General features: G+C 39.3%; 1 protein-coding gene across 1 annotated transcript in view; it reads left to right on the top strand.

The window, feature by feature from the left end:
• ATG7 (autophagy related 7) overlaps nt 1-23,653 on the top strand; it is a 167,606-nt gene that overhangs the window by 77,655 nt on the left and 66,298 nt on the right. Inside the window, exon 14 of the mRNA XM_042447472.1 lies at nt 10,075-10,197. Within this exon, the coding sequence (XP_042303406.1) occupies nt 10,075-10,197 (123 nt within the window). The remainder of the gene's footprint in view (nt 1-10,074; nt 10,198-23,653) is intronic.

Below are 23,653 nucleotides of genomic sequence, written 5' to 3'. Positions count from 1 at the left end.
CTACAGTTGTTTCTGTCTTGGAAACTTACCATGACCCAACAATGTATAGCTCATGGACTGTCACTGGTTCACAGACCACCACTTCAAATCACATTGTTCTAGATTATTTTATTTATAGGTACAGTATTTGATTATATGCCCCCCTTAGCAATTAGATCAGTGGTTCTCAACCTTCCTAATGCCGCGACCCTTTAATACAGTTCCTCATGTTGTGGTGACCCCCAACCATACAATTATTTTCATTGCTACATGCAAATATGTGTTTTCAGATGGTCTTAGGTGACCCCTGTGAAAGGGTCGTTCAACCCCCAAAGGGGTCCCGACCCACAGGTTGGGAACCACTGAATTAGATCATGGTTGGGGTCTTAATTCCCTTGCCCCCCTTTAATAGGTCTTGTAATGTTGAGTGTGGTCACACTTTTCTGGTATCATTGGGTCCCTCCCTTCCCAGCGATAAGGGCTACATACTTTCCTAAAAGTGCTGAAAGTGTACTGATAGCTGGGGAAGCATCTGGGCCATCTTTTTTTTACAGGGGCTTTGTGTGAGCTGCAGGAACCTGAGTCCTCCCAGCCTTCCTTCTTCTCTGTTCCCTGTCAAATTTCTGGCACCTTGAGAAAAGGAGCATTGGATGTGTGACAAAGCCTTTTTTTCCTCATTCACTAAGTATTTTTAATATACAAATTCAGGTATTCCAAAATCCAAAAAAATAAAATAAAAATAAAATAAATCTGAAATGCTAAACACTTCTGGTCCCATTTTGGTAAAGGGAAGCTCAACCTGTAACATCTTTCAATGTTACAGCTACAGACCATAAACTGATAGTGTTGCCATTATCATCTTTTGGGGTAGAGGGAAAGATAAAGAAGAGATCGAGCTACATAAAAATAATGAAAGCAATTAGCAAAAAAAATACCAGAAGTTAAGACATCCCACTCTTGCAGTGTCCTGAATCTGGAAAGAACAGCCTTTGGAAAACTTTCTTGGAAAGTTAGTAAAGGCAAAGCTCCTAAAGCTAGACAAAATGTAATTAATAGGTAAGACAGAGAAGGGTTGAATTTAAAGATTAAATGTACCTGCAGAAGAGATAATTGGAGCAATCTTTTCTCTTTTTGTTCTGTTAGTTGCAGAGGTTTTTTTGGGGGGGTGGGTGGGTGGTAATTTGTAGTTTGTAGTATGTAGTTTGTTTTTGTTAACCGTATTACTTAATTTCTGTTTCATGTAGTTTTCTATCCAGTAAAGTTAATTCAAAGTTAGATCTGTACTACATATTTTAATCCACCCAGTATGGTTGGTATGAAACTCTTTTTCCATAGGAATAATGAACAGAATAGCTGTGCCAGGAAGTGCAGCCAGCATACGACTCTCTTGAGACTGTTACAAGCCAGAATGACACAAATGAGTGATATTTGAAACTTATAAAGAGTCTTGCAGTCCAAAAGTGGAAACTGAAATAAAATGAGATGGAGTGGAGAAGCATCATTTGCTTGGCAAGATACCTTTCGAACATGCCATACAGTAGGCAGATATTTCTGCTTGCCATCAATCACACCACAGAAATAATCTGCATTACATTTCAGTACTGACATTTATGAGCTCTTTTACAGCAAACTGAGAATAAACCAAACACTTTTCATAATACTGCAGATCATCCTACTTATATCAAAACAGCAGTCCTTATAGATGGATTATAACAGGAAGCTTTTATAGTTGCATCATCTGAGGATATTTTATTCCATGTACTGATTGTTTTTATTTAAAATAGTAATTACAGGAAAGTGAGGAGAAAGTACTGTATCCCAGCACTTGGGGACTGCAGCCAAAAATGATGCCTTTGCTGGCTTGTTGTCAGTAACTATCAAAAATATGTTAACATAGACCTTTTCTTTTCTCTCCCCCTTTTCCTGTTTGCACCTGGCCTGCAGTCAGTTTCATAAGTTTTATCTTTTATTAATAAACATATATAATGGCTGTGTAATATCCTTTTGTATAAAATAATAAATACAGATGTAATTTTGCTTATGCAGTCATGTATTCTCACAGTAATAAACAAGGAATCCATAAGTGAGTCGTGTTATATGACTCATATAATTCATGTTATGAATTATATCTTGGGTTATGCACATGGTAGACTGAGATTGGCCTAGCCTTCATGAGAGACATCTGTTCCTGGCTGCGACAGCAGGATATTTAGGTGTTACCTTGCCTTCTTTAATTATAAGACAGTACCCCCCCCCCCCCCCCCCCCCCCCCGCATCTCCTACTTCCTCAAGTGGAAAATGAAGTGTCTAAGAAGTTCCTATTCACAAGGAGCAAAACCTTGGGAAAACCTGAGTTCTTGTTCACGTAGAAAACCTTCATGCAAGTAGGGGCATTTTATCTTCGGATGTGGAAAGTGGCAATGAGTATGGACAAAACTCTGGTAGTACTCACACGTTGAGAAAAGTCTAATCAGAAGCTAGGGATCCCAAGTTCAGTCCATGGCTAATCTTGCTGTATGTTGTCTGTTGAGCCACTAGATCTAAAACTAGGTTGTGTGAAAAGGCAGGAATGCATCTTAGAGATGTGAGGATTTCTCACTTGAACCATGTGGAAAATTGGGCTTATTAATAGCAGCAGTCCAAGCATCCAGCGCTGTGTCTCCCTATGAATGAGAGACCTCCAAGTTACCCTGTCATCAAAAGTCCTCCTCAGGTCTTGCAAGGCCATGGCTTCTTTGATTGAGTCTATCCAGTGGCATCACTGGGAGCTTGCAGGAGGTGTGGACTGTATCATGTGACACTTCAGGGAAAGTGTGACACCTGGTTGGGCCTTCTTCCCCCTTTGGAGCAGGAGAGGCAAACACAAACTCTTCCTAGCTGCGCCATTTCTGGGCTTTCTCCCTGGGGAGGAAGTCCTGTGACAGAGCATCAAGAGGGGTGAAGACATTCCTTCTGTCCCCTCCCTCCCACTGACTGACTTGCCTGGCCAGGGTGATACAGTGTCTGGGGAGGGAGAGGAGGCAAGAGAATCTGTCAGCAGCTGTCTGCAACAGGTAACACACTAACCAGGGACACCACTGAGTCTATCCATCTGGAATGCAATCTTCTTCTTTTCCTACTGCCTTCCACCTTACCAAATATTATTGTCTACTCTGTTGTTTCATGTGTTATCATGATGTGTCCAAGATACAACAGTCTCAGTTTTGTCATCTTGGCTCCTAGTTCAGGGTTGATTTTCTTTTGACCCATTTATTTGTCTTTTTAGTAGTCCATACTACCTGTAGACATTCTCCAGTGCCATATCACAAACACGTTTATTTTCTTCCTAACACCATGGCATGGGCAACCCTAACTTTAGTATTCAGTTGTTGTATATATATTTACACTCCAGAATCTTGCCTAGTTCCTTCATAGCTGTCCTTCCAAATCGTCCTCCTCTTCAAATTTCTTGACTGCAGTCTCAATTCTGATTAATGATGGAGCCAAATTATGAAAGAGGTCTCAGTTTCTCAGTATCTTCATTTTTTAGTGTTCAACTTTAGACCACTTTTTCCCTGGATTTTCTTCAGTAATTGTTCCAAGTCTTTGCTGTTTCTTTGCTACTAGTATGTTGTCCTGTGCGTATCTTAAATTGTTGCTGTGTTGCTGTTCCTTCCTCCAATTTTCATGCTTCCTTCCTCAAAGTCTAATTTAGTTTTATGCATTATATGTTCAGTGTACAAATTAAGCAGGTAGGGTGATAAAATGCAGCCTTGCCTGACTCCTTTTAATTTCTACTTGGCCATGTGTTCCCCTACCGATTATCCCCATTCTTGGCCTCAATTTGCCTTGGCTTTCTCAGATTTTGTGGAAGAGTTCTCTTCTTCTTCTTTTTATTGTCATCTCCTTTGTTTGCATGGATGATTAAGGTAGTTTTCTTTGTCTGTGTGAGCAAGTTACTGAACAGTTGCATTCATTAGCCACAATACCACTCATAGTTGCCCTAGTATCTCATAGTTGTCCTAGTAGCTCATTGAGTGCCATCTTACTTGAGTGTTTCATGTTCTGGCTCTTTTTTTCCATTTTGAATTGTCCCATCATAGAGTTTTCATTGTAAAAGTCATTCAGAAGGGCTTTACCGTGGCTACCTCTATGCAGTACTAACAAGCAATAGTTATGGTGCCACTGCTGTTGTCTCCTAGAGATCTTCTGTTAGTGCCAGCTACCACTACTGCTGCTGCTCTGTGGCTGTTTGGCACATTTAGTCTGGCTGTTCAGCAGAAACATCCTAAAGGGATATAAAAATGTTTATTGTCGCTCATTTCAAATAATATTGTCAGAAAACAGAATATGTAAAAATTAATGAAGGAGAAAGACTTGCTATGACTTACTCCCCTTGAAATCCAAAACACACAAGTTGAGGGGGAGACCACTAGCTTTCAGTCCTAAAGGGGCTGACATTCTAAAAGTACCATGGCTGTATGAGGGCTTTCGGCTGAGCAAATAAATGCCCATACATACACATTCCATGCCTGACAAAGGTACAACATTTTCTTGTAGGCAGATTAAAACAAGACAACATCTGCTGAATGTGTGATGCTTTTCTTCCCATCATAATTTTCATGCTAGGCCCCTCCTGTCTTATTGAATCTGGCAGAGAGAGAGAGAGAGAGAGAGACCCTGTAAAGAAAAAAATCTGGTTTTCTGTACATTTAATCCCTTCATGGTCTCTATGCCTGTATCTAAATAAGTTGTTTCTTGTAATTTTGCTGTTTCTAGAATCATGGAATCGTAGAGTTGGAAGAGACCACAAGGGTCATTCAGTCTAACCCCCTGCCATGCAGGAAATCACAATCAAAGCATCCCCGACAGATGGCCATCCAGCCTCTGCTTAAAGACCTCTAAGGAAGGAGACTCCACTACACTCCAAGGGAGTGTGTTCCAATGTCAAACAGCCCTTACTCTCAAGACGTTCCTCCTAATGTTGAGGTGGAATCTCTCTTCCTGGAGCTTCCATCCATTGTTCTATGTTCTAGTCTCTGGAGCAGCAGAAATCAAGCTTGCTCCCTCCACAACATGGCATCCCTTCAAATATTTAAATAGGGCTATCGTATCACCTCTTAGCCTTCTCTTCTCCAGGCTAAACATCCCCAGCTCCCTAAGTCGTTCCTCATAGGGCATGGTTTCCAGACCTTTCACCATTTTAGTCGCCCTCCTTTGGACACGCTCCAGTTTCTCCGTGTCCTTTTTTAATTGTGGTGCCCAGAACTGGACACAGTATTCCAGGTGGGGCCTGACCAAAGCAGAATAGAGTGGCACTATTACTTCCCTTGATCTAGACATTAAATCATTAAATACCAAGGTCAGAATCATCTATGCAGAGTATTTCTGATTTGTTTGTATGGCTTTGAAAGATGGACAGTGAGGAAAGCTGACAGGAAGAAATTCAACTTATTTGAAATGTGGTGCTGGAGGAGAGTTCTATAGATACATATCATGGACTGACCAAAAGACAAATGAATGAGGTGGAGAGCAAATCGAGCTTGAAACCAAGTTATGTCTTCTCAAATCCAGAGTGATAAGAAGACTTGGGCCTGTTACAGACTGCCAAAATAAAGCTGCTTGGGGTCTCTTTGGAGGTATGCTGTTTAAATGATGCATGCATCCTATGAATCTGGAAGCTGCACCAAAGCTGCACTCCAGTGCTTAGGAATGGAGTGTGGCTTTGGCGCGACCTCCAGACTCTTAGGACCCATGCATTATTTAATAGCATACCTCCAAAGAGACCCAAAGCAGCGTTATTTTGGCAGTCTGTAACAGACCATAACTTGAGTTCAGATGCAGAGAGGTAAGAGGTGGAATGCTGCTATTGCCTGTTATACATTGCTTCATTATTACACTTCTTTTCAAAGCACTCCAAACTAAAAGCACTGTATGTAAACTGTTTTCTAAAATCCTTTTTTTGACTTTTTGGCCATTAGGAAGTAATTATATACAGGAAAATTAGGAATATGACTTGCCTGAGACCATATTGTGAATTTATGCACAGCTAGGATTTAATTCACATAGGTAGAGAGGGGTGCATATTGGAGTGTACCTATTGTAGAGTGTACCTATTCAGTTTGAGAACTATGAAAATAGAAGTTCATTTGTATGGACAAGAAATCTACCTCCATGCTAAATCATTATTACAGCTTGGTAGTTCTCCATAACCCAAACTATTAGAAATTGTGCCTAAGATTCTAGGGCAGATATTCTGAACTCTAATGGCGATCACAGCTTGTCTTTTAGGTGCATAAATTGGTTAGGTGAGCATTGTTTATACAGTATAGCTTTTATGAAACTAGTGTAAATATATTTTGAAGTTCTCTGAGTACACTCTTTTGGGACAACATTCAGCTGTCTTTCTCTTCCTGACAGCTGTCTTTCTCTTCCTGCTATACAGAGTGAAACTCAGCTGCAAAGGAGTGTTTGTGGGTGGGAGAGGGTATTGCAAGTAAATGGGGGTGATAAACAATACAGAAATTAGAGATTATCATGATCACTAGATTTTTGGTGCAATCCTGTTCAGGAACTATTCAGAGCAAATAGTGAGAAGTTTATAAAGAAGTGTTAGAATCCTTTTGTAGAATCTGAAAAAAGCAACTGTTGAATATTGAGATTATGCTCCCAAGAGGAGCTGCATTTCATGTTGTGGAAAAAGTAAAAAAAAAACATCCCAAGAGGAATTATATTCATAAATTCATTGACCTCCAAGTAAATGTCCAGCATAAACATTCTGGGTTGTGAACAGCAGCCCAGGTGTACAAATGTCTCTGAACAAATGTGTTATTTCAGCACGTATAAAGTCAGGCAGCTCAGATGTCAGAGAAAGAAGACAGATATGCATATATGAAATAAAACAGGATGAGTAACATGTGCATTTCAACCAGTAATGGTAGAATACTAAACACAAAGAAGAAGAAAGAGCTGGGTATGTTCAAATAATGTTTAAAATTTCATTTGTTTAAAACCAGGGGAATTTATGTCTGGCTACCTGCCAATGTTCTTTGTCTCTGGGAGAACATAACCCAAGGAATGGGAATTGCACTTCTCCAGGATTAAATTTGGGCAACAGTTACACCTAAGATCTCCTGAGCATAACCTAAGATTTTAAGGGACCAACATAAGGACATCACTACCTTTAGATTTGATGCATACAAAGGAATAAAGGAGAAGGAGGGGGGAAAAGGCACGAGGCAGCACCTTTGAGACTAACTGCTTTTTATTTTAGCATGAATTTTCATGGCTGTAAATCTAGTTCTTCGGATGCAGTACAAAGTAGTATTGTGGCCTCCAATATAAAGCTTATTTATAGAATTGTTGGAGTGGAATAGAATGTTGAAATCCAGGAAATTTGTTATTATTCTATACCCTTGGGTTATTTTTTCTTTTTATATGTGAATATCTGAAACATTTTTTAGAATCCAAGGTGATGTTCCTTACACTAAACACCCTCTGTGCAAGATGGCACTTTTATTTATGGAATGGCATGGGTGTATTATACATAGCCCACTATGTTGTGTTGCCCATCCTTCCAGAGGACTGTGTACCCTATGTTCAAAGGTGATAGAAGGCTACAGTTTGGAAGAGGGTTGACTCCTTTGCCCCCTATCCACACTGAATCACTTAAATCTTAATTACAAGTGTCTCGTGTGTGTGTGTGAGAGAGAGAGAGAGAGAGAGAGATGTCTGTGATTCTATCTGCAAGCAAACTCTGGCCTCCATTATGCATTTTTGTTGTGCTGCCTTCAAAATAGATGAATAGCATCTTTAATAAAAATAATCACTGGGAAAGAGAGTTACAGTAACATTATTAGGGAATGTGGCGCTATGCCATGTGGATTATTCCAAGTGCTATGTTATGAAAAAAGCCGCTGCGAGAAGTTGTTGCATAAAATAGAATAAAAATATTTTGTTGCACAGAATAGAAATAATTTTGGGGCAGTATATAACAATATAATGTTAAGAAAGCGTATAAAAAACCCTTTCAAACATTTAAAAATGTGTATATACACCTGTTTATAAAGTATAGTGTTTCTCTAGGCACTATCAGAAGGTTTTGAGGGAGCTGCCATACATGAAGTCTGAGCATCCTGTGCAACACCACACAAAACCCCAATTCCTGTTTAGAATCACCTAATTTTTGCAGTGCCTTAGTCTTAACACCTTCTTGGTACCTTGCCTAAATTCTGTTTTCAACCCTTCTATCATACTTTTCCAAGCAAGAAAAGTGATCTTTCTCTATTTGGAACAGAACATTGTATTTTAGGTACTCCTGTTTTGTGTGGTGAGATAGGTTCTGAGGTGAGGTGGATGGCAACCAGGAAAAAGGCATTATCTATAAGTTATTTTGAAGATCTGAGGTTGAAGTTCAAAGGCCCAGATATCACTTTGTTCAGTGATATCAAAAGCTGCTGAGAGGTGCAGCAGAACCAACAGGGACACACTCCTCTGTCCAGTTTCCAGCATAGATAAACCACAAAGGTGACTAAATCCATCCCTGTATCATAGCCAGGTCTGAAACCAGGCTGAAATAGATCAAGATAATCGGCCTGATACAGGTATCACGAAAGTTAGGAGGCCACCACATGCTCTAATACCTTGCTAAAAAAAGAATGTTGGACACTAGCCGATATTTTTCCTTTATAGAGGTATCCAAGAAATGGTGTTTCAACAGAGGCCTTACACTCCTTTAAGCATGTTGAAACTGTGCCTTGTTTTAATGAGGCTTTGACTGCTCTATTCACACTTGGCCAGTCCCCTTCTGGCCCTTTTAATGAACCAAGAAGGGAAAGGTTCTAGCTGACATGTAATGGCTCTCACTTCTCTAAGGATCCTGTTCACATCCTTCAGCTGTGCAGATTAAAAACAACCCATTATTCCTGGACCAAAGTTACATCCACTGTGTCTGAGCAGGAATGGACCTGAGCACTTTTATCTGCCAAGTGCCACCCATATTCTTCACAGCAGCCTGTTGAGTGGTTTATATTATCGTCTCAGGGGCCAGAATGTAACAGACCTCTCACCACTCGAAACCGCTCCACTGAGTGGCTCCTTGAAGATACAGTGGTGGCAGAAAAGAATAATTGCCATGACGTAAGCTTTCAGCTCTGTCCCATGTTCTGTTAGATTTGCTCCGAGTCTTCTGCTAATGTCACCCTAGTCTCTATCTTGCTTGCAAAATTAAGGTTTCCTATAATGCAATTTGATGGCGATGTCTGTCCTAATATACAGCTCAAAACATGAAACTCATTTTCTGGAATTTTACTATGTTTGCTGTTATTGCCCTTACCATTCACGTTACTTGGAAGCTTTATTTTAACTAGCTAGTTAATGCTACTGAATAGGTTCCTGGACTCTTTGACATATAGTCCAATTAGCTAGAAACAGTTCACAGTTCTTCCAGTAGTGTGTCTGAAGTTCATAAGAATATACACAAACCTGTTTTACTGAAGACTTTACCAGTAGCTGTAGATGAGATTCCTCATAGCTGCCATAGTAGAAAGCCTAGCTGTGCTGCTAAACATTCTTGAAGGTATCAGTGGATGAGGGGAATGACTATTCAAAGAATGTTTTCAAAATGAATATTGTTACATGAATAACCACAAAAAGAGAACTGGATCAAGCTTAACTGTACATGGGCCAAGAGCAGAACTCTGTTTTGTTTAAACTGAAGTAAAATATAACGTATTCTAATGCATCACTCACTGGAATTGCTTCATTCATCTTAACCAAGATAATGCTTGTTATGTACAAATGCAGTCTGGGACAAGAGAGGACACTGCATGCAAGAGGCACTGCTGAATTTCACAAGTGCAAATGATTCAGTCAGCCTTAGGATTTCATTTCATATATGTCTGTCCCTGAAAAGTGGAGTATTGCAATATGTATTTAGAGAATATAAAATTACTTTTATTATTCTCCTTTAGCATAAGTAAAACTATTTCTGTATTACACACAAGGTTAAATAAAGGGCTAAATTATTTTGCTATGCTGTTCTGTTGCAAATTGCAAACAGGCAATTTGATGGCTCGGATTGTGGGGTATATTTTCCTCCTCTTTTTGTTTTTTCAGGTCCTTGAACAATATGAAAGGGAAGGCTTCAACTTTCTAGCAAAGGTTTTTAATTCTTCACATTCCTTCTTGGAAGATCTCACAGGTCTGACTCTGTTGCATCAGGAGACCCAAGCTGCTGAGGTATGTGCTTTAAACACAGAAGGCAAAACAGATGAAGTCAAACATGTTTGTATATTCATTCAAGTTCCATTAACACAGAAATAATATATTATAAAGACTAATACTAACTCACATTTAAAATAAATTACTCTTAGATCATAAACTGCACAATAATTTGTGACCAAACGCATGTTCAATTAGATGGCTTGCAATAATTGCTATTTTTGAAATTATATGGCAGACCAGGTTCTGCTTATGCAAATAATATAGATGTCCCATGAACAATCAGGTTGCTACTTATTTTCCTTTCCCCATTATTATTGTAGGCAACCACATTTCATTATAATTGTTAGACAATGCTTCAATCTGACTGCTATGTTCATCAACTTGAATTGCAAGTCACTTTGTGTGTTTTAAAGACATTTTGGCAAGATTACTCCCCTCTCTTCTCCTGTCTCAAATGGACAGCTTAGATTAATATTTTACATTTTATTTAATAGTTGACAGGATCTCTTTATCTCACTGAAACTGCTTAACAGACACAATCCCAGTAACCCTAATGTTACTGATGGGCATAAAACATGAATTGGATTGCTTTATACAGTGTTACTGTTATGTATGTATTTATTTATGTATTTATTGTATGTATCCTACCTTTCTTCCAAAATGGGACAACTTTATAGCTTGTACTTTCAACGTATGCAGCACATGGTTATGCAAATTTCAGAGAATAACTGACTCAAATTCATATACATCCTTATCTTTTTCTTTTCCTATAACTTGAAAGCTCCTAGCTGATCTCCCTGTGTACGAGCATGGACAGACACATACGTACATGCATACCTAGTGTGTGAGATATGTGGCAAAGGTAGCTTCTAATACACAAAAGGAGCTTCTTTACACAACCAACATCTTCTCCCAGGTTCATTACCCCAATACAACTTTCTGAATGCATGAGTGAGAAATTTGACAGTATTAATGATATGATCTCGATGACTGACTTAAATTATTTGTGGATTAAATATGGTTTTTGTAGGGCAACGCTACTAAGAATTGTTGTATCGAATCCTACTACTCTGCAGTTGCTGCAGACTACCAGTTTTGCACCTTAGGGCCACCAGATAGGTGAACGCACCAGCAATTTCTGCATTAAAATTCTAGTACTACATTTTTTGTCCTCAAAGGCTATGAATCCACAGAGAATGTGCACATACAGCTCATGCATGTAGTGTACTGATGTTTCTGTTGAACCAATTTTCCTGTTCCTATTCCCTCCACTCACCCCAGGCACATCCTCCACCATCTTTTCTCTTTACTGTTGTGGGCTGTTCAGTCCACTCTTCTCACTCAAGATATCCTTTCTTCTTAAATATCTTGTGGGATACTCATACTGCATGGTCTCAAAATGCCTTGTGCTACTTTAGTAACCTTTGTAATACTTCTCATTGTTTCATTTGTACAAGAGCAAAGAGACTTATTTTCACTTCTTTTTCATTTAATGCATTGAGCTTGTCTAAAACAAATTTTTAGTAAGTAGAATGTATTCAACAGAGGCAGAAGGGTTTCTTTTGAATGAAAATCATTTTTCTTTTCTAATAAACATCTGTGCGTCTTACCTTATATCATAATATAGATGTGTAGCTGTTCTGTAGAATACCACTGAGAGGACTGATTTTATTCTAACTTTTACAAATTATGTGGCTTTTGTCTCAATTGAAAGAGATTTAGCAGTTTTCTTTAATGAGAAAAGGGTTTTTTTGGGATCAAACAGAATCTTTAAAATACTCTATGGCAAGGTTTCCCAATCTGTGCTCTGAGGAGATCTTAAAGCTCCATGTGCACTTCCTAGGTGTGCCGGGGCCGCTCCAGAAAAATGAAAGAAAGAAAAACTGAATGAAATTAAAGAATAAGAATATATTATTATATATACTTCTAAACACCATTAACTTGTAAGACATAGGCTTGGCCTCTTAGGAGCTCTGCCATAGAAATAAGGGCTGTGCGAGTCAAAAATGATGGGAACCCCTGCTCTATGGATTCTTAACAGAAATCTTAACAGAGATATATTGGACATGAAGCAGTTGTGATACCATACGGGAACTTAATTGTTCTATCAATATATTTAAGAAAAATACAGTATGGAAAAATCCTAGGAAGTATTCAAAGGTTTCTAGAATACTATTTGTATACTGTATTGTAAATTTTTATTTTGCTTCAGCAGCTGATGACAAATTCACTGTGTCATTAGGGTATTGAGACATTTTGCATTGTCATTTCTGTTGTTGCTCTTTGGATAAGTGTTTATTCTTGTACTACCTTTCAGGCAAGTACCAAAATGTATTTGAGGGTTGGTAGACTGCATATCTTGAAGAAATGTTTACTCCTCTCAGGCCAGTGGAGATGTGACTTCCTGCAAGGCTAGCCATAGGGACTCTCAGGCGTATCCCTGACCTGTCAAGGTCATCAGATTTGGGGGAAATGAACACTCAGCACTAGTATTTTGTAAATTTACTGCTAATCCCTCCCCTAATCCCTTGCTTCTTCTTTATTAGATTATTTATAGCTAATTAACTTTCCAGATAGATTTTGATTGGATTTTAAAAGATGATATGAGAAAGCATACAAATTGGAATATGGTGGAAAGAATAATGGAACAATGTGAGGCTTTGACAGGCATTGTGTTGTTGGATTCAGCATTTAAGAAGTCATGGTTTCATCAGAACTAGCCTCTACATAATCTGTTCCATCTAGAACCTGTTGCATCTAGAACCTGTAATGCTGTGTGCCTTCAAGTGATTGCAAATTTAAGGTAATTTGTTCAAAAGTGTGTGTGTGTGTGTGCGTGTGCGTGTGTGCGTGTAATTGTTTTCCTCTGAGTGTGAGAGTGTGACTACTTGCCTGAGATCACCCAGTGGGTTTCCATGCTTGAGCAGGAATTTGAGCCCTGGTCTTGTGGTGTCCTAGGCCAGCACTCAAACCACTATTCCAGACTAGATCTCTAGAATTTGTAAAAAATGAATGAAAATATACTGAAAATCTGATAAACAGGGGGCCCAGATTATACCAAACCAAACCTTTTTTCAACCTGCCAGCAATAATATAGTGTAAATATATCTGAACACATGCAAAATGTCTTTCCCTTTCCAGCAGCAAATGGCAGGTTGCACTCCTCTACTGAATTAAAGAGAATTCCAGGAATGAAAAAAAGAGGGGGTGTGTGTCTCTTGCTCAACTCATTCATTCACAGTTAGAAAACTGAAACTTTCTCTCTCTTAAAATTCTGCTCTAGGTTTTGCTGAAAGTTTAATAGAGGGATGGGGATAATAAATTCCCACATATGTTGTTGGATAGCAACTCCCAGCAGTCCTAGCAAGCATAGCCACTGGAGAGGAATGCTGCACGTTTTAATCCAACAACATCTTCAGAGGGGCATGATTCCTGTCCCTAACCTAATGCAACCTCGCAACCTCATCTCGCCAAGAACAGGCCTTTAGCCTGTTATTGAGTGGATTTGTTGAGAGTGGATTTATTCAACAAATCAGTACTCTCACTGCTCTCAGAGCACTTCATTGGAGCAAGTTTGCTGGAGGAAATAGACTGCTAAATCTACACAGAAAGACTTGAGTTCAGACCCCTACACAGTTCAGTGCACAGTCTTTTAACAAGTGACAGGGTGGGTTTACATGGTATGAGCAAATGGCAAATCTGTCACTTATGGTAGTTATTAATTCATTCAGCAGCTAAGCAGACCACTATGATTTATTTGCTGTGTTGTCCAGCAGCAGGCAGCTTCCTCTTTTTTTATTTCTTCCTTCCCAACAAAACAAAGAGGCAAGCTAACAACAAACTTTGAATTTTCATTCTGGCTTGTTGAAGGGGTATAAACCAGAGAAAGGAAGCTGCCAGCTACTAGATAACCCAGTAAACAATCCAGTGAAGCAAAGCTGTACAGTTTAACTGTTCTCTTTGCAAGCAGGAGCAACTGAACAGTGGTTACCAATAAGATGCCTGGCTTTGCCATGCTATGCAGACACAGTTGAATGTAATCAGTCTTGCAGAGGTTTGAGACTCAGATGGGATAACATCTTGTACTGTACTCCAGAAAGATCCAGAAATTATTGAAGGAACAACCAAGTGACAAATGAACAAAAACTGCACTTCAAATATATTCTCATGGAATATGAAATGGGAAAACATTCTTGGGTGGGCAGATTCCCTCATTGTTCTGTTTATTTTGCCTACCACAGCAATCTCTGTTTTGGAAATAAAGCTAGTATTATCATAAGACCTTTTATATAAAGCTGTGGCTTGGCATAGTCAGGATATTGTGTACAGATCTAGTCAATTCATGTTAAAACACAAACAAATTATGATAGCTTTGGGAAAGGTGCAGAATAGCACTGTGAAAGTGACTGGAGTGTTACTAGAGTGCCTTTCTGTGACTGATCCCTTTATGTAGGCTGGCACCAAAACTCCAATTCCTAGGAATCTTGCCACTCACCCTGCCCTTGTTCCCCCAATGCATGTCTTCCTGGATTGGGTTATTGGGCCTCAGGATGATCCCCTGAAATGTGGCTGTGTAGCTGTGTTATGTGTAGCTGTGTTATGCCATCATCATCATCATCCCACCCTTTCCCCAAAATTGGGACTCAGGGCAGCTCACAGCATGGTATGCGTGGTCTGACTCCAAATCAGGCTTAAGAGACAGCCAGAGACAGATTTAAAATAACAATAAGCACAAATTTAATAAACATATTACAGTATAAAAAATATAATAAATTCTAATATTCTAATCCTTAGGCTCCCTAATATCATAGGCAGTTCTCTTTGCTTCCTCAAATCCAAAACTCCTCAGCTGTGTTTTTCAACATGGAGGAGAAGACCAGAAAGAAAAGATGCAGCCTGCTTTGGCATCTTGTCTGCTATAGCTTCACTGCCACTACCACCCTTCTCCTGGATCGTCCAGACCTGCAGCACTAGCAGTAGCAGTGAGGGCCTCTCTTCTGTTTTCCTCTGCCTCCTTTTTCCTTCCATTCCTTGGGAGTTTGGCTGTTGGTTGGGCAGCATTTTTATTCAGTATTTAAATTTTATTTTACCTCCTTTGTTACATGCCCCTAAGTTCCTGCACTGAATTTTCTTGTTGTTAACTGTCCTTGAGACAACTTCAGCTTATGGTGACCCTATCTCTTCTCACGATATGGTCAAAGTGCAACAGCCTCAGTTTAGTTATCTTGGCTTTTAGGGAGTGTTCAGGCTTCATCTGTTCAAGGATCCATTTGTTTGAATTTCTGGCTTTCCATGGTATTCTCTGCACTCTTCTCCAGCATCACATCTTATATGAGTTGATTGTCTTCCTATATGCATTCTTCACTGTCCAACTTTCATCTGTATATGGTGATGGGAAAAACAGTTCCTTGGACTGTCCCTATTTTAGTTTTCAGTTTTATATCTTTGTACTTTACCATTTTATTGTTTTATTACTAAATGTATGCAGGCTTGATAATTCTCATTTGGAGGGGCATTGCCCTTATTAAGCCTCTCTAACTGCAAGCATAAGTCCTATTGAATTTAGTCTAGACTTAAGTGTGTTTAATTTTATCAAAAGTGTCTTCTTATTCATTGGTCCATGGAAACTTAAGTATTTTGGCCTGATTTTGAAAAAATCTTTTTATGTTTGAGCATTCATGTTTGAATATTCATGTTGAAGTCTGACATTTTTGTTACAGGAAATTGATTTGGAGCTATGACCAGAGAGCAGTTATTAGAGTACAATTTTTCTTCTCAAAATATGGGTAACCACAGTTGTTTTCCTCTGTCTTGTGACTCAAGAAGTGAATGTTTAGCTACAAAGTTTGTTGTGTAAGAAATATTACCTTCCCTGAGGGAAAAGATGGGTCTGGTTTTAAACATCAACCAATAGATTGCCCTAGATGCGGGGGAGACAACTGTATGCATTGCTACAATCAGTTTCTTTGATAAAAAGGCCAATAAATAAGAATACACTTTTGGTAAAATTAAACACACTTCAGTTCAGACTGAAATCAGTAGGACTTATGCTTGCAGTTAGGAGGCTTAATGAGAGCATTGCCCCTCAAAATAAGAATTCTCTCACCTCCATGATTTTTTTTTTACTTTTATGTAGAGACCACCAGGGCCAACTCCTGCAGGAAGACACCATCAAAGCACTCCCAACAATGGCCATTCAGTTTCTGTTTAAAAACCTCTAAAGGAGACTCCATCACACTCCAATGGAATGTATTCCACTGTCAAACAGCTTCTGCTATCATGAAACTCTTCCTAATGTCTTGCTCACTTCTGGTTTTACTTTAATTTTAATTCCTGTGGAGCATCTCTTTTAATAAACCCTAGTTATTTCTATTACAGATTCATAAGAATCTCAGATTTATAATGCTATGTAAATTCATGATCTCTAGAAGTGTTTTCCCCCTCCTGTGGAGGACTATTCTCATTGAAATCAGTTTCTGCTTACTCCCAATTTCTATTTCCATTCCCACCAGATTTTGTCCTGAACTGATCTGGTGGTTAAGTTATGTTTAGTATATGTCTAAGTTTTACAGTTAACCCTAGAGGGGAAGCATTCTAACAGTCTCTATTTAGTGTGTTAAAATAGAATGAAGCCACTACATAAAATAAAAATGTCTAGAGACTATGAATCACACAATCTGACTTTTGAAGCAAACTTTACAATTCTTTGCATATTAAAAGTACTGTGTAAATAAATTAACCAAGCATTGGTATGTGAATGAAAGGTCATTCAGGATTCTACTGTTTCTGCTTCCTACAGTCATTCCAGGGCACTTTTATTTCTTCTTCCTCAATTTATCCATGATGTTGCGCTTTCACTTGGCATCTGTAGCTCAAACTGTTATGCATTTTACTACTGTTTTATAGGTTATTATAATTTCCACCCTCTTGGCCTTTCTTCCAGCCATCTTATCTACAGTCCAGTCAAAATGCATGTTTTAATAATAATCTCAAAATTTATAAGCCCTCCAAAATCAGTTACATGTAAATGTTGTGAATATTAATTGTTAGCAAGCTATTTGGAAAAGAGTTGTGGATGACTGTTTAACAAATATATGGTTAGTCCTCCATATCCATAGATTCCTTATCCACGGATTCAAATATTCACGGCTTGAAAATATTCCAAAAATATATACATTTCAGAAAGCAAACTTGATTTTACTGTTTTATATAAGGGGCACCTATTAACTATGTAATTGCATTTAATAGTCTGTGAGCATACACACATTTTGGTATCCATGGGGGGGGGGGGACTTACCTGGAAGCAAACATTTGTAGATACCAAGGGCCCACTGTATTCATCATAATTATACATCTCTTCTGCAGCATACGAGATTGTCTTTTCGTGTCCATGCAATTCAAAAGAGGCATTTTTGGATGTCTTGTCTTAATTTACTTCGTAGATAATCTTCATTTCTCTTCCCTGTAGAACAGTCTTTTCAGAACCTTCCAGCAGTGCTCATGGATTCTTTTAGGATTTAATCATGGTACTCACTGTTTAGTGAGTGGCCTCATGTTTTGAGGTGCATATACTACTTCTCCCTTGAGCATGTTACTTGTCTTTTTGGGAAAAGATATAGTCCTATTGAATGGAGAAAGCCAGATGAAAATTAACTGCCTAACCATCTGACCCAGTACACTTTGAACTTCAGTGAGAGAGTTTATTTAATGTTTTTACAAGAGGTACACCCTCTGAAGATTACCCCCTTGCTATGAATTTTTGAACATGAAGTTACTTAGAAACCCTTTCTTTTTACATTCTTTTCTTGCTTTACATAAACATCTCTTTGTTTTTTCATTCAGAACAATTTTCAGTGGTTAAAGGTGCTGATTTAATTGATTTTCTGGGTTCAGAAACACTGTGATATATGTGCCATGTGCTTTCTGCCAAGTTATAAATTTCAAAACAATTTATTCTCTCCACAATATATGAAATGGCTATGGTCTCTGCTTCAGTATTGACTCCTCATACAATGAATGAAATGTTCTGTTGCAAACTGATTTGAACCCAGAGTCCCCCAGATATGAGAAGAAGCCAGTTCAACACATGGATTTTGTCTGCAGCTTGCAATATGATATTACCTAACTCCTTAGCATGAGTGGTGTAGTGGTTTGAGCGTTGGATTAGAATGTGGCTTGGCCATGGAAACCCACTGGTGGCCTTGGTTAAGTCACACTCTCCCAGCCTTACAGGATGGCAATGGCAATGGCAAACCTCCTCTGAAAAAACTTGCCAAGAACACCCCTGATAGTTTCATCTTAGCAATAGCACTTTACATTTCTATACCGCTTCATAGTGAACTAAACACTCTCTAAGAGGTTTACAATGTGTTAGTTAATGGCCCCCAATAAACTGGGTACTCATTTTACCGACCTATGAAAGGATGGAAGGCTGAGTCAGCCTGAAGCCCTGTGGGATTAAACTTGCAGCGTTGTGGCTGCGGTACCGGGATTTAACCACTGTGCCGTTTTAGGGTCACCTAAGTTGGAAATTATTTGAAGGCACACAACAACAACAACTCCTTAACAGTTCTTGCTGCTCTGAAGATTCTCTCAATTTTCTTGTGTATTTTAAAGCAAGAGTGGCATACAATGAGTACTGCTTATGTTAAGCCTTCTCCTCTTGCATGATGTCTACTATTCATATATTAAGGTTTTTGGATTTCATCCATAGTTTGCAGTAAAGCATTTCAGACACTATACTGAAGTGACAGAATATAAAACTATTTGTTTCCATTATCTTGGACAGAACAAATGAATTTCTAAGCTTTAACTTGGCAGTGATTCCAGCCTTTTCCTGTAATATTTCTAAACACAGTGAAGCATTTAAGATTTTAAATATCTTCCATGTCTTTCTTCTCCCACTGGGGAATTACTGGACCCAAACCTTTTTGATCATTTTTTTACTGAAAAAGATAATGATGGTGTGGTATGGAAACTGAAGTAGTTAAGCATTTCAGCTCTAGTATGTTCAGACAAATCAGAATCGTCTGTGGCTTTTCAGCCATTATATCAATTTGCCACAGCATATGTCTATATCCGGAACCAAAGATTAGCTGCCTTGAGTCTGTTATTTTGAGGGAAAGGGGGATATAAATAAATGTAATAATAATAATAATAATAATAATAATAATAATAATAATAATAATAATAATTTTACAAAGATATTTTATGTATTTGTGCTCTCCTGTGCATTGTATTTTCATCACTTTTAAATAAGAGACAATGTATTCCCATGTCCAGACCTTAGAGATGGTATTGCATGTTCTCATGGGCCACATTGACTAACTATGCTGAACCATAGTTTAGTGCAATGTGCATAAACAAGCCATGAGCTTTCCTGCTTCTTCTTCAGGTCTCTTCCTCAACTACTGTCAGGATAATATTTAATCTTTTTTTACCCTGTCTGTTAACCATGGTTGTTGTGTTGTCTAGCAAGACAAATATTTACTAGCAATCAGACTGGTTTTGGGATCTTCAGAACTCCCTCTCCCAAATTATAACCATACAATAAATGTTCCATTCTTGCATGATCTTAAAAAGAAACTTCAAAACAATTTTGTAAGTTTAAATTTATCACAAATTTCTACAGCCACTATGCTATAGGAATAGTCTGCCAGCCTGGTGGAAAGTGGAACATTTATACCAGGTACCTAGGGCTGCATATTGAGTCTAGGGAAAAATTTGGGGGGGGGGGGCTATAAGGAAGGATAGAAAGGGGGAAATACCACTTCCGTCCCTCCTTCTCCTTTTCTGGACCGCTCCTAAACAATTCCCAGGTGCTGGAGGAGAGGTTTTAACATCGGATTGAGAAAGGAAGCAAGTGGATTTAAATGGGGAGTTGTTTCCATAGGAAGCAAGGTCTTGGAAAATGGACTGGAGACAGAAGCAAGTGGTTTTAAATGGAGAGTTTTTTACATAGGAAGCAAGGTCTTACAGAAGGGACTGGAGAGATGGTTTTAAACAGAGAGTTTTTTTGATAGGTCTTGCAAAAGAGAAAGAAGCAGATGGATTTAAATGGGGAGATTTTTCCATGGGAAGCCAGGTCTTGCAGAGCAGAGAAAGAAGCAAATGCATTTAAATGGGGACTTGTTTCCATAGGAAGCCAGGGCTTGCAAAACGGAGCATAGAGAGATGCAAGTGGATTTAAATGTGGAGTTTGTCCGATAGGAAGCAAAGGCTTGAAAGAAGGAGTTGATGTTGGAGATTGGGGCATCAGGCTTGCTTGCTTTAGGACCCTTCTAAGCACTACTGGTTTATTGACCCTTATATAAGTCTACCCAAGATTTTAGGGGCAATTTTAGGGTATAAATGTTTCAACTTATAGTCAAGTAAATATGGTAGTTATGTGTTTTGGTTTTTTTTTTACTTTTCATGGAACTTTACTACATGCTTGTCTGCTGCACATATATGTGTTGTATATTGAGATTGCTTCCCAGTTGTGACATACATTTCCCAGACTTGTATGTAAAAAAGCGAAGGAATATAAAGAGCACTTTGGCCCATTACAGACCGCCCCTTAGGGGCGGCCTGTAGGCGCACCTTTCCCCGCCGGATCGGGGCCTCAGCGTGCAGAGCGGCAGCCGCTGAAGCCCCGATCCGCCGCTTTCCGGGCTGCGGGGAAGCGGCAAAAGACCCTGCGGCGGCGGGGAGAAGGAGAAAGGGGCCGTTTGGCCCCTTTCTCCTTTGGTCCGCTGGGCGCAGCCGTCTAAAGGCTGCGCCCAGCGGACCAAACCAGGAAGGAGTTCCGAAACGGAGCTCCTTCCGGGGTCGTGGAAAGGGCGCCCTAGGCGCCCAGCCGCGACCCCAATACAGTGGTGCCTCGGGTTACGAAAATAATTCGTTCCGCGGCCGCTTTCGTAACCCGAAAAGCCTTCGTAAGCCGAATTGCCATAGGCGCTAATGGGGAAAAGCCGCGATTCCGTGTAAAATAGCGCCGAAAAGCACCAAAAGTTTTTTCGTAACCCGAAAAAACATTCGTAACCCGGAACAATAATTCCCTATGGGGTTTTTTCGTATCCCGAAAATTTCGTAAGCTGGGTATTTCGTATCCCGAGGTACCACTGTACGTCACAACTGCACGCCTCGTTTGGAGGCGGTGCGGCCGTGACGTATTGACGGTGGCAGCCGTGTGGAACGGCCGCTGCCATTTTGTGCACGCACAGCGCGCACTAGGAGTAGGGCAGTGTAGAAGCACCACCCCGCCTTAACCCTAGTACGCGCTGTGCGCATACTTTTAAGCCCGTCTGTAACGGGCCACAGTTTCCAACTTAAAAGAGCTGTGAGGTTCCTTACAAAATAAAGCTGTTTTGTTGTATATAGATAATAGATAAATAGTTTTTAAAGTCTTAATCCCCTGGTTCTATAGAACTGAGTTGCAGTTACCAAAAAGAGTCTCATTTATAGACTAGAACCTGCTGAAATTTAAGCCAGAGAATCACATGCTAAACTTCTCATCTGAGAGAGCCACAAATTTGTAGTTCCTATTATTACAGCTTTTCTCTCTCTCTATTAACAAATAACACATATATGTGCACCTTGATTTATAACAGGGGTTCCCAACCTTTTGGACTTGCCTTATTTCTATGGTGGAGCCCCTAAAGGCCTACCCTATGTCTTTACAAGTTAATGGTGTTTAGGAATATATATATAAGAATATATTCTTAGTCTATGGGCTGTCCAACAGTGGAACACACTCCCTCGGAGTGTAGTGGAACTCCCTCCTTGGAGGTCTTTAAACAGAGGCTGGATGGCCATCTGTCGGGGATGCTTTGATTTGGATTTCCTGCATGGCAGGGGTTGGACTGGATGGCCCTTGCGGTCTCTTCCAACTCTATTCTATGATTCTATGATTTTAATTTCATTCAATTTTTATTTATTTCAATTTCCTGGAGCAGCCACAGAGCATCTGAGAAGTGCAGGCGGAACCATAAGGGCTCCTTGGAGCACAGGTTGGGAGCCCCTCATTTACAGGATGTGAACTACACAAAAGATGTAATATTTAGAATAATAGTACCCTGAAGTTGGAAGAGACCCCAGGGGTGATCCAGTCCAACCCCCTGCCATGCAGGAATACACAATCAAAGCAATCCCAACAGATTCCCATCCAACCTCTGCTTAAAAACCTTCAAAGGAAAGAGACTCCACAACATGCTGAGGCCCAGGCATTATTCCTAATGCCACACTTGCCTTTCCAACAGTGGATCACCTTTTATGCCTCTCTAAGTTCAGTGTCTTTTCCCTTGGCAACCTTATGGGAAACAACTAGATCCTGTCTGAGCCCAGTGAGGAGAAGTGACAGTCTTTCAAGCTACCTGCTAATCTCCTCTTCTACTGAAGTGCTATTATATTATTGCTGCTGCTGCTGCTGCTATTATCTTTATGCCTGTATGGCCTTTTCCCAATACAGTAGTAAGGCAGACCATACTGAGTCTGATCAGTGAGTCCCTGAAATTGTGCCCACTGCCTATCAGCCACTCTTCAGTGTTATTAGATAGAACTTTCCCAGCCCTACATATATCAGGGATTGAATTTGGAATGTTTATTGTGCACAATATATCCCTTCCTCTTGGGTCTTCACTGGCTTTATTTAGCACCACAGCTGTTTGTATTTTTGACCCACCTCATCCATTTAATAATCATGGCATAAATCATGAACCATAATTTTATCATTCTCCCCATGCAGCCAGTGCTGCTGTTTCAAGATGTCTTATGTATCAGTTTGTAGGTTTGAACCATCTTACTAATTACTGTTGCTTCTGCTTTTATTATTACTAATAAATTGCTTGCATTGATCTTACTTGCTTTCAAGTCAATTTTACTTTAGGACAACACTATAAATGACAAAGAGCCCTCCCTAGTTAATCAGCTGCCCCTGTCAGGTTTTGGAAACTCAGGGCTCTGATTTCCTTTATAGAATCAATTTATTTCCTCATCTTATGCTTTATTTCTGTCTCTGCAACTGACTTAGAAAAAGTACCAAACAGTTTCCTATTTGTTAAGGTTAAATTTTCCACTTGTCTTAGTCCCAGTGATCAGTAGTGAAAGGACTGCATAAATTTTGGTGCACACAGAAATATTGAATATGAAATCAAAAGAATACATTACATTCAAAAGTTATTTATTTTTAAAAAATGCTGCAGGCATTATGGATGTTGTGGGCTCATTCCCAGGAAACTGGCCCTTTTGGTATAAACAAACAATGGATATGGAAAACCTAAAACCCTTTGTACAGTCTCAAACCACCATGCAATACTGTTAATTGTGTTTCCTCCCTTCCTCCCAAGTCACTTGTATCCTAGACATATAACCACATGTCTTGCAAGATATAAAACAACAAAATAATCACAAGAGAATAATTGTTCACAACTATTTTGCAAGGACATTGAAATATAAGATGCAACAACAAAGTCGTAATTGAATTAATTTATTC

Source organism: Sceloporus undulatus, chromosome 2, assembly GCF_019175285.1.
Source record: "Sceloporus undulatus isolate JIND9_A2432 ecotype Alabama chromosome 2, SceUnd_v1.1, whole genome shotgun sequence".
Classification (NCBI taxonomy): Eukaryota; Metazoa; Chordata; class Lepidosauria; order Squamata; family Phrynosomatidae; genus Sceloporus; species Sceloporus undulatus.
Note: the sequence above shows the minus strand (reverse complement) of the source record. Positions and strands in the feature narration are given on the sequence as shown.